Source organism: Penicillium macrosclerotiorum, assembly GCF_028827735.1.
Source record: "Penicillium macrosclerotiorum strain IBT 26536 chromosome Unknown utg000009l_segment0_segment0, whole genome shotgun sequence".
Lineage (NCBI taxonomy): Eukaryota > Fungi > Ascomycota > Eurotiomycetes > Eurotiales > Aspergillaceae > Penicillium > Penicillium macrosclerotiorum.
In genome coordinates this window covers 1,069,395-1,081,002 of record NW_026643088.1, presented here as the reverse complement: position 1 = coordinate 1,081,002, position 11,608 = coordinate 1,069,395, and the positions used below count along the sequence as shown (strand labels likewise).

Genomic DNA, 11,608 nt, shown 5'->3' with positions numbered 1-11,608 from the left:
GAACCATATGAGATTGGACATACGAACAAATTTGGAAGGAGTTTCAAGGTAGTTGGCTTGGTATGGATCTGCTAAACATGAAATAATTAATATGAAACCCTATGCGTCTTCGTTTCCTATAGGTGCCTATACAGCTTCATTCCATTTAGCTCTCCATATTTCGTCCAATAACCGAAGCTACTCAGCTTCCCCAAATTCGATCAAGAACATCTCATGGTCGACTAAATGATTGCAGCCAAGCGCGTTTCAACCCGCTTCAATACAGAGCTAAGAAAATCGTCACTAAACGCACCCACTTCATGGTTGGCATGTATGATAGTAGATCCGTTTCGAACCCCAGCCACATTGAAATTTAAATTTGCTCCAAATCCTGATTTCCAAGCCCCAGCAGAGAATTCCATGTTAGTGATGGACCACGGCCCGTTGTGAACAGCTTGGCTTGCTGACTGGCTGGCATCGTAAGCGCCAAGGTTGGAAATTGAAAAGCAATTGGGCTGCGCAAGTTTCAGGCCACGAATAAAATCCTTCGCATAGTCTTCCTCATCTTCGCCAATCAGCTGTATAGAGAGCCATGCTGTTTTCCATGACTGTTTGTGATGAATATCATTGAGAACATATGCCCTATGCTTGCGCGCAAGCTCCCACAGTAGATCCGCATCATCCAGCGTATCCCCGCTCGTCGAAGTTTGCTTTCCTGCCCTGCGGAATTGAGATAACCAATCAAAACTTGAGATAATTGATACCGAACAACTCATAACATGCTTCCTATTATGAGGTTTGATATAGGGTCGAACGTCCAAGGCGAGTTGTGAATGGTTAAACTTGGCATCGGGGTAGAATTCTGTCGCAAGCGTCACTTTGATTAGAGTGTGTAGAAGACTGGTGAAAGAAGTTTGGTGGTTGCGGCAGGCGTGAAGGCATTTACTCATCGTCTCGGGACTCAGTTGAAGGGTTTGTATCTTTGTAACCACCATGTTCTCCTCTTTTTCTGGACTATCGAAGGATAATCTGCGAGCTTGGATAGCCGAATCGTAGAAAAATAAGTTTTTGCCGTGGTACAAAAATGCGATTAGATAGAACCGAAGATAATTCAGGATAGCAACGAGAAAGGAGAGCTCTGAATAACTTTGAGTCACAGGATCTGGCTCTGGAAACCCTTGAATATCGATGGTTAAGTCCACAACTGGGGCACAGCCTTGGTCTTCTTCTGGGGCGTTGAGTGCCTCCAATAGGCTCTCCAGGATGTAGAGCCCCCGCGGGCATCAGTAATAAAATGGTCAAACACCAGCAGCGCATGCCGTCCATTGACCACAACTAATCGCCATGGTGGCGTTTTTGAAGGGTCAAACCACAGGCCGTGGTATCGTTCTATAGTGGTACCAAGACCTGCATCTTCCTCTTCCCTGGGGATATTGATAAATTGAACATGAGCGTCAAGATTGATGTTCTGTAGAACTGCCGAATAAAGACGATGTTGGGAGCGTTTCCTTTCCGAAGAACGGCAATAGTTGATCAAGCCCAACTCGGGGTACTGTCGCACAACTTGCCGTAGGGCCGGGTAGATGAGGGCTTTGGAAAGAACCAAATCTTGGCTCTCAGAGTTGGCATATGAGGCAGCGATGATTACATTGGCCTGGAGACCGAACCGGTTCAGGAGAGAAAACTCGCGTTGATATCTATCTACAGGAGTGTTAGTTGAACCGAATAAAGAAGGAGCGGCAAGGCTTACCAGCAGGCTGGTCATGAATTACATCGCGAGGAGCCGCAAGCGACTCCTCAAGCTCCAAAGGTGTCTTTGCCATGGCTCAGAGGGAGTCGTTTTTGGAGAAAGAGAGAATGTCCCCTAGTGCTGACTCTGAAAGTCGGTCAAGGCGCTCGGGCTCTAGGTTGACACGCTCAGTGAATGAGGCTGACTCAGGTCTCGGTTCTTTTTTCAGTTTGATTTTAATTTTGTTCTTTGCACGAGTGTCGGGTCCTTTCAATTCACAAAAAATTGTGTATTTCCTTTTTAGAAATTGGCCCCTTCTCTGGAATTTTGGGGCCGAACAAGACCAATAAAAAACGGTGCATACGGCCCAACTACGGCAGCGTATGTAAATTGCACTGAACAAAACATAGCTTAAGATATATTAAAATACTATACGAAAAATTGACAGCAAATAGAAACTCAAAATGTATTGATTATCCAACATACCACCCCCGCTTCCATGCGTTTGAAACTTCTGTAGGAGGATTTGGCCTCTGACCCCTTGGAAACCGCGGAACTGAGCCTTATCGTGGCCATAAGGCTCCGTGGTGGCGTAAGCGGTAGGCTGGCCAAAGGTGACTTTCTGACTTGACCAGAATAGACGCACTTCTCTCCTTTTTATCACAGGATTCCGACCGCATCTGACTAGAAGGTCTTCTCCCCTCTCTTCGAGTCCTATATTGAGTCAAGTATCATATCATAATACACTGCTCTAATATTCTATTGCATAAATTCTTCTCTTTTCAAATCTGAATTTTGATCTTAACTTTGATATATATATGCATATCCCTATACTTCTCTGTTACCCAAGGATACGTACCTAGTGCTATTTATGGTTGTCGAGAGGAAGAAGTCACATAATACTTTGATAATACTCGAAATGTAATCCGCAAAGGAGAAGAAAGTCCCAGAGATCATCCAAGTTGGGGGCCAGCTAGTCTTGGGCCCCGATTTTGCATAGACCTTACTGATTCCTTGTACTATTTACTACCGCCTAGGTAGAGAGAGAGAGGTAGTAAGTTGTTAGGTAGTAATTGGAAGGAGGGAGATCTTTCTGGTCAAGGTCAGCTTTCTCTCAGCTTTCTTGTCTTGTGTCATAAAAGTGGACCGACTGGTCAGATCAACATCGCTTCTGGTCGGTTGACCTAAACGGAGTACAGAGTGATCTGACCAGGATCCAACACTCCGTGGATCCATCACACGCTTGAATTGAGTGTCTGACTGTAGATTACGAAGAGTAAGGAGTCAATCTACAGCTTTCACTCAATGGATTTGAAAGGAAGTCAGAGGCCAGGAACTGAGAGGGTCATCAATTTCCACAAATTAAGTATTTAGTAACACAAATAATATACAGAAGGTTTGCGGCATCGCTGTCCAATACTTTTAAACGGCAGAGTAAATGGCAGAAACATGGCGTCCACACTCAACTCGCTGTTCCATACTCACAGTGCGTGTCCCAATTTTGCCCTTATGCCAAGGCATGATTTGGAGCCGTGCCTCTGGTTCCGGCTTCTTCGCAGACTCAGAAGGTGCTTTAATATGGCTCGGTCGAGGCAAATTTGTTCGCTTTCCAGTGCCCAGTTGGAAGTGCTCATTGCCTCCCCACCAAAGTGCATCCAAGCCGAAGTCATTTGATTTGTCCAGAAATTCTGTAGTCTTTGAAGTGAGACTCGTCTTATTGTCCATCACGGCGGCAACATGAGTGGTACCGACCGAAATGTTGCGAAGTCGAATGGGCAGCATCTTCTTGGCTTTCTCATCATATTCCCCCAGCCCACTCAGATCCTTGACTTTAGAAGGCGAATCTTGTAGGTGAATCCATCTACCAGTGCCGAGGGTGCCCCATATGCCTCGGCCACACGACCAGGTATCAGCAGTCACGCTTCCTAAATCCCGAATACTTGACGCTTGTTCGTCAGGGCCAAGAACCCGTGTGGCGTCCACCATAAAGAAGCTACTAGCTCCTCCTGCAGCAATACCAGTGGCTTTAGACGAGATGTTCTTGCGATAGAGCTTGTTCAGCGAAAGAACAAAAGGGGTATCTTTGAAAGGTAGGTCGGGCTCAAATTCAACACCGAGCTGACCGAAAGAATTATCACCCCACGCAAAGACACGACCATCCTTGACCAATGCGAGAGAATGGTAATCACCAGAGCCAATCTGTGTGACTTTTGCACCCTTGAGAGCGATGACTTCGTGGCATGCATCCACTGGTCCCTTGGGCCGTGTAGACCAAGTTAAGCCAGGAATACCAAGCTGGCCGAGCTGAGGATAGTGTTCAGTCGATGCGGCCACTGTGAAAACGCGCCCAGAGCTTGTGAGTAGAACGGCGTGTTCCTGTCCAGAGGAGATTGCCGAAATTTTTTCGCCAAGCTTCAAATTGGGCGTCAGGACGCGGTAACTCAACGTAGAATTCCCACCATAGAAAGGGACCCAGGAGCCTTCCCGAGCCTTTGGGCCTGTTGCCTGTTCTTCCTTCGAGATAGGCAATGAATAAACGCGACCATCTGAGGAGAGGGCGATAATTCGGCTTTCAGACAGGGTAATTGATGTCAAATTCTTGCCAGTGAGAGTTTTAGTCGGCTTGAAATCAGTCTCTGAGTATCCTTTGCCCCACTGCACCAGATCGCCATTTTCAGTGATGGCAGCACCGAACTTTTCGTCGATTTTGAAATCACGCAGCACCTGGCCGTCGAAGTACTTGAGGCGTCGCGGGGTTTTGATGTCGGTATCTTTCGATCCTGGGTCCACCACTCGATAAACATTTGAGCCCCATGTGTAAACCCCTGGGCTCTTCAAGCTTCTTTTCTCTTGGATGAACTGTGCACGGAGGTCGTTGACATCGATCACATGCTTTTCAATCTTGGTTTGACTCTCGATCCACGGTCCTTTGAAGTCTTCATTCACATATGTATAGCCCAGGAAAGCTGCGGTGCCGATAACTGCCAGACCAAGAGAGTTGCGAAGCCAGTGAGATGAGGTGTTTTGTGGCCGCGATTTACCACTGGCAAGTCGTCGCCATGGCGCATGGGGAGCTGGACGAGTTGCACCGAGGGAGGGCCGGAGGAGGCAAATTCTGTGAGGTGCAGGTGGTCTCACTCGATTTGCAAGCATGTCGATAGGCGTACCGGGGGTGTTGATGCATTCCAATTCACAAGAACCGAACCAAGCTGGAGCTGATGGAAGCTTAAGTTGTTGCGTCAGTAAAGGGCGGGGTACCGCGGCAGAATCCCTCGCCGCAGTTAACACCTCTCACCTTGGCTTCAGTTGCAGGTCACAATTCGACTTTCTTTGTCCTTCCTGGTCGGTGTGGGGTGTGAGCTGGATATTGAACTCCCTTCAATGATCTGGCCTCTGACTACACCATGCCGTCCACAAAGCAGCAGCGTGCCCGTCGCCAGACCGCACCCTCGGGCCCGCCGCGGAAGCCAACCGCCAACGAAATGCAACCTAAACTGGAGACAACACGGGAACAGCCAGATGGTCTCCTTCAATGGAGCATTCCAAGCTGGGACAATGAACTGGAGTTCTCCAAATGGCTCAATGGTGTGAGAGATAACCTGGTTGAAGAGAGCTACGACCAGTACCAGTATGTGTAATCAACGTGGGGGTTTGCTGCCATTAAGACTAACATTGACATTCAATCTGGAATAGGACCTGTTTAGATGAACTCCAGCAGTCAAAGGAACATATTGACGAGATTCTAACGAGCACCCTGACCTTACTTGATGATCTCTCCAGCCTATCTGAGTCCTTCAAAGCTGTCGAGTCGCAGACTTCCAACTTCGAGAAACAATGCGAGGGGCTTTTATCTGCCCAGGAACGAGATACAAAACTTGCCAATAACATACAAAGCAACCTTCATTACTACGACTTCTTGGATCCAGCTTCGCGACGCCTCAATGCCCCGGGAGCTGGAAATACTGTCCGTGACCAGGAGTTCTCGGGCATGCTGCGGCGCCTTGATGTTTGCTTGGATTACATGGAAACGCATGTAGGTCCTGCGGACCGTCCCTCCATTAAATGGACTTTAGCTGACATGAAGTATAGCCTGAGCAAAAGGAAGCCGAGGTATACCGCTCCAGATACAGGCTTCTCTTAACGCGTGCCCTCACACTGATCCGAGGAAATTTTGTTACTGCACTCCGAGATATTTACCAAAGTGTTTCGAAAAAGATTTCCGACCCATCGTTGAACGACACAGCCATGTCAGCTCTTCTGTACGCCAAATTTAGAGTGGGGGCGCCCGAATTGAAACAGATTGGACTCGAAATCCAGAAGCGAGCTGTCCCACCGTTGAACCCGGATCAGAACAATGAGGCAGAATATCAAAGCTTGATGAATGAGTTGCACAGCAGCTACTCGGCTACTCGTGCACGACTTATCGTACCACTCGCGCGTAAGAAGCTCAATGAAATCACACAGGCGCCCAGCTCATCCAAGGACTTGGTGGCATTTGCTCGGGCAAGCATTAGTTACATCCGCGGCCTATGCTTAGACGAATACGATTTGTGGGCTGAATGGTTTCATGGCCAAGGTGGGATGTACGATTTTCTTGAAACCATTTGTGAGCCTCTCTATGATCACCTTCGCCCTCGGATCATCCACGAGACCGACATTCGCAATCTTTGTCAACTCTGCACCTTATTGCAAACCCGGTATTTCCTGGACCCAGAGGAAGAACAAGAGCAAACAGACACGAACCAACTTGACTTCTCAGTTTTGATTCAGCCCGCCTTGCAGGACGTTCAAACTCGACTTGTGTTCCGTGCTCAGGCCGTCCTTCGCGATGAAATCGAGAGGTACAAGCCTCGCCCTGAAGACATTGATTACCCTATGCACAGCAAACAGGTATCCCTGACTGTGACCGATACACAAATTTCAGGGAAGAAAGATACTTCAGCAGACACTATGATTGACATGACGAAATCCATTGAGGATGAAGAAAATAGTGGTGCACAGGAGCAAGATGGAAAGTGGGACTTCGAAACGCAGACCGCGCTTAAGGGATGGTATCCCACCCTTCGAAAGGCTATCTGGCTGCTCAGTCGGATCTATCGTCTTGTCAACGTGAGTTTTCTTTCAGTATGCCGAGCATCTATTTTCATGCTGACATCTCTCGCCAAGTCCACTGTTTTTGATGATTTGGCGCATCAAATTGTCCATCAGACTACTCTGTCCCTCCACCATGCCAGTACCCTTATTTCTAGTAAATCCACGCCTGCCGATGGACAACTCTTCCTGATGAGCCACCTCCTTATCCTAAAACAACAGATCGTCGCGTTCGACATAGAATTCGTTGCGCCCGAAGTGTCCTTCGACTTTTCTGGTGTCACCAGCACATTTTGGGAGCTCCGTGAGCGCGGTGGCCTCTTCAACCCGCGGAATCTAGTACGTCTTGTCGGACACGGTCTTATTCCACGCGTTGTGGAGAACATGCTCGATGCCAAAGTTGAGCTCGACGGTCGCCTACGAACCGTTATCAATGACTTCATCAACGCTTTCGCCGCTCGTACGACCGCATCATTGCCAACAAAGTTCGTCGATACTCGGAACCTGCAACGTGGCGAGTTGATCTATCCTTCTTGCAACACTATCGAGAAAGAGGTCCCGGCTCTTCGTAAGATTCTGAATGAGTACATTGATGACACTCGCATGAAGGAAACCCTTGTCGGGGCGGTGCAAGATCGGACGATCCAAATCTACGAAGATTTCTTCGACCGATACACCTCATCGGAGAAAGGAAAGGGTCATACTGTCAGCAGAAACGGCAAGGGTCGGGACGATGCCATCTGGGACGTTGAGACCTTTGCTGAATGGTGCGAGGGTGTTTTCCGAGTCGGTGTCGCTGGTTTTCAGTCTGAGCAGGTGGATAACCTGAGCGAGGACGATGAGGACCTGTTGAGCACGAGCTCGTAGATTTCATCTTTGTTTGTTTTCGTTTGATCCTCTCATCTTGAGCTTTGATACCATGTGGAAATAGCGTAGTGTATATGTACGAATCAAGAATATTATTCAAAGCCGTCCACGTCGATCATGTATCGCAATCCTTGACCGTAGAGATTCCCGGTAAGTATCCGACTCGTATTGCTAAAAAGATGAACTCATAGATGGATTTGCTTTCGTTCCTTGTCGCATGCCTGGTGCTGCGATTGAATTCGGCGCGATCGACGGCAAGCCGGTAAATCACGGGAAACGTTATCCCTTTCTGTAAAATATTTTAGGGGGGAGATTCAGCAATCATTCTATTACTTATGCCGTTTGATGGTTGTGGTCGGACTGCGTCGCTGTGCTCGGGAAAGATCGACCTGGAATGTATGCACCTATATGGACCACATAATGTCTGGCGGGTGGGGCTTTCCGCTGCCGCTTTTGTACGAGCGCTGGGGCTAAGGCTCAGTAAATAGTGTAGATATCCGCACGGGCTCAGACTCAGTGATCATGCCGTGACTTAATTATAGCCTTCTATTACTTGATTTGGCTGTTGGCTCCTACTTAGAATATACTAGAATATACCATAAATACTCTCCAGACCGATAAAATTATTCGATATACTGTATTCGTCATAAATCTAACTAACGCGCTCTATTTCCCCATCGGTACTTATTCAGGAGAAGGCATATATTTCCTTATCTCCGGGGTTTCTATCGGATTGATTCGGTCGAGGCTTGTTCTTGCTGACGATTTTGATCCACGAATGCCAGGGTATCGTGTGCGTAAGTAAAATCAGATGTTGGGAAGTGCAGGTGTCAGGTGTGCTTCGGATCCAAAGACATGCTGGGGCTGAAGCTGAGTCGAAACCACTAGTAAGCGCTGCCCAATCTCAGCGACGCCTTATTTCTCCTCCAGAAAGATAGATGATTATTTCAGTGGCTCTAGATGTTGAATGTCTCTATACCTACTCCTTTTGAATGGTAATCGAATTTCCTCCTATTATCCAAATTTAGGGTTAATACAGGGACGAGATGTTTATCCGCCAGATATGATGCAGACCTTAGTCCGAGTAATCTCTATAGATCATATTGTAGCTCTATATGATACCTGTTATGAAGCTTAGGGTACTTTGAGGGCGTCTAGAAGGCTAACTAAATCATTTATAGCTGTGACAGTGTCAGGCGATGTAAAGGTGATGCTATTAGTTATCTCCGAACTAGCTAAGAAGGTGCACTGGAGTCATGTGACCTGGCTTGGAGGGTAACAATAGCTTCTCAATATTCTAATAGGGCTTTGGGTTACCCTTAAATACGTGTAGCTAAATAGGACAATTATCATAGTATCAAAATTATGGCGCCTTCGGTAAGCCACCGAGGACTACCGCGACGAGCTAGGACCGTGGGGGCAGTGTTTCTCCTTTCGTTTCTGCTATATTCTTTGTCTGCATTCATTTTCCACTTATTCGACCCAATCGTTGATAAACCTCATGTTGCGGGCAACGCTTCTCATGCGCAGTGAGCTGGAAACCAGAAGGCGCGAACTCCTGCATAACAACTTGTAAATAGAGGACGCTCCAGTGGGAATAGCCATGATCGGGCTCAGTGAGCTGGTCAATTTGATTACATAATGATCACTGACCAGCTCAGGTTGATCAAGGGCGTGCTCAATTTTACTGAGTGATCGAAAAGCAGCGAGAGGTGAATACGAGAACGGAAGGGGGAGGCCAAGAGTTGCCAGGCATTGTTTGGTATGTATGAGCGGCTCAGCCATCCGCTTTCGGACGAGGAAGATTGATATTCAACGTCAGACACCCACGAATCTAATTAATAGCGCGTCGGCTTGATTTTCCATTTTGAATCTTTCATGATATATTCACTATGACAATTACCAAATCACCACCGTTAGGGAAAGCCATTCCCGAAAGAGGCCATGCCATATCGGTCCATCTGCCTACATGGCAAGATATGTGTGGTATGGGACAAGGAGAACCCAGAGTGATGAAAGCTCTACAAAATGGATATCCCAGGTCTTTCTTTCATAAAGATGTTCGACGTGTATGTTCCTCGTGGTTTTATCGTAAAATCAATCTACAAATATTCGATGCAAGCACCTACTTACGATGTGGACTACTATATATATACAGCTCTTCCAAACATGCCAGGATCGGTTTCTTCCCACTTCGACAACAATATTACTTTTCCCGAATTTCAAACATGCACAAGCATGCAAATCTTTTATTTCATCTTCTTCCCTAATCAGGGAAGAAGCAGTATCATCAAAATCAATCTCAATCTTCGCCATTGAATGCGGCGGATCTCAACCGACGGCCTTTTACGCCAAGAATCACACCCGGGCATCTACAAACCTCTGGGCCGTGGTTTACCCAGAGCAGGCAGCCAAATTAGGTGCTACATTTTGGCGTCTGACAGGGACAGGAATATCGTCTCGCCTTGCCGAGCATTGTCTCCAGGATATCGAGTCCATACGGCGAACCCAACGGCCAGAAAGACGCTTCTACTCCGCGGTTCCCATCGTGCCTCCGGTATATCAAACAATCTGTAATCGAATTGCATATTTGCTTGAGCGTGCTCCGGCACAGTCGCATCAAGCCTTGGCCGTGGAGGACTCCGATGTCTTCCTTTACCCATCCGGCATGTCTGCCATCTTCCATGTACACCAGATGCTGCTGAGTTGGAGAGGGCTCGAGACTGTGATCATCGGGTTTCCATATGAGCTGACTATCAAGATGATGGAGTCGTACGGTCCGTCCTTCAAATTCTACAGTTTCGGAACAGATGAGCAGGTCGACGAGTTCGAAGAATACCTGAAGGGCAAGGCACGCGTGGGCACTATGATCCAGGCGGTCTGGTGCGAATGCCCATCAAATCCCTTGCTGCATACAGTAGACCTGGAGAGGATCAGACGACTGGCGGACGAGTATGGATTTGTGGTTGTTGTCGATGACACTATCGGCAGCTTCGCTAACGTCGATGTTTTGAGCGTTGCGGACATCGTTGTGACTTCATTAACAAAGTCCTTCAACGGATACGCTGACTTATTGGCCGGAAGGTATTTTCCAGATCTTGAAAAGGCTTAGAACTCTACGGCAAACGATTCTAACATCAATCATAGTGCTACGATCAATCCAAATTCTCATTATTATGCCGCACTAAAGACCTCTCTGATCGATAGCTACTCCAACAATCTATATATCGACGACGCAATCCAACTTGAACACAACAGCCGCAACTTCCTCAAACGCGCCTCACAGATGAATATAACGGCCGAAAATCTTGTCGACTATATTCACCCCCTCGTTTCCGATCCCGCAAGCGTCGTCAGTGACGTTTATTATCCGAAAGTCTGCAGATCTGCCAGCAAATACGAATCACGAATGCGCCAGCAAACAGACGACTTCACGCCCGGCTATGGCTGTCTGTTGACGATTGATTTCGAGACAGTGGATGCTTCAATAGCTTTCTTTGACAATCTGAACGTCCAGAAAGGCCCGTCGCTGGGCGCGAACATCACGCTGGCGCAGCCGTATGTCCAGATGGTTCTGCAGAAAGAAAAGAAGTGGGCAACCAGCCATGGTCTGAGGGAGACAATTGTCAGGATATCGGCTGGACTCGAAGACAAGGAAATTGTACTGGAGAGTGTGAAATATGCACTTATGATGGCAGAACAGACGAGCATAGGTTGCGCTATTTGAGCTCGGTTTGTACAATTGACTACTAGGGCTTCGAAGAAAATAGTCGACAGAAAATCGAATTATGAATCGTTTCAAAGTTTCAAAAAACACCCCTGGCACTGTTTTGCACAATCATTGGGAATTCCGACAAATAAGACCTATGTACGCCCAGCAATCAAGAACACCAAGGAACTAATCCAGGAAGGCCAATACTCGCTGAAACGAAAAAGAAACTC

At 47.4% G+C, this 11,608-nt stretch overlaps 5 protein-coding genes across 5 annotated transcripts; 2 read left to right on the top strand and 3 right to left on the bottom strand.

The window, feature by feature from the left end:
- Positions 1–177: 177 nt before the first annotated feature.
- Positions 178–929, bottom strand: N7462_009554 (uncharacterized protein; the record flags this gene model as incomplete). The annotated part of the gene is made up of 2 exons (XM_057081268.1): positions 178–221; positions 293–929. The coding sequence occupies 2 exons, from the start codon at positions 927–929 to the stop codon at positions 178–180; spliced, it is 681 nt and encodes a 226-aa protein (XP_056930105.1).
- A 242-nt stretch (positions 930–1,171) lies between these two features.
- Positions 1,172–1,744, bottom strand: N7462_009553 (uncharacterized protein; the record flags this gene model as incomplete). Its single annotated transcript, XM_057081267.1, has 1 exon — positions 1,172–1,744. One exon carries the CDS (start codon positions 1,742–1,744, stop codon positions 1,172–1,174), a length of 573 nt encoding a protein of 190 aa, XP_056930104.1.
- Positions 1,745–3,130: 1,386 nt separating this feature from the next.
- N7462_009552 (RCC1 domain-containing protein) lies at positions 3,131–4,861 on the bottom strand (the record flags this gene model as incomplete). Its single annotated transcript, XM_057081266.1, has 1 exon — positions 3,131–4,861. The coding sequence occupies one exon, from the start codon at positions 4,859–4,861 to the stop codon at positions 3,131–3,133; it is 1,731 nt and encodes a 576-aa protein (XP_056930103.1).
- Positions 4,862–5,112: 251 nt separating this feature from the next.
- N7462_009551 (Golgi transport complex subunit COG3) lies at positions 5,113–7,666 on the top strand (the record flags this gene model as incomplete). The annotated part of the gene is made up of 4 exons (XM_057081265.1): positions 5,113–5,336; positions 5,402–5,741; positions 5,798–6,817; positions 6,875–7,666. 4 exons carry the CDS (start codon positions 5,113–5,115, stop codon positions 7,664–7,666), a joined length of 2,376 nt encoding a protein of 791 aa, XP_056930102.1.
- A 1,892-nt stretch (positions 7,667–9,558) lies between these two features.
- N7462_009550 (PLP-dependent transferase) lies at positions 9,559–11,393 on the top strand (the record flags this gene model as incomplete). The annotated part of the gene is made up of 3 exons (XM_057081264.1): positions 9,559–9,733; positions 9,904–10,750; positions 10,814–11,393. The coding sequence occupies 3 exons, from the start codon at positions 9,559–9,561 to the stop codon at positions 11,391–11,393; spliced, it is 1,602 nt and encodes a 533-aa protein (XP_056930101.1).
- Between the last annotated feature and the right edge of the window lie 215 nt (positions 11,394–11,608).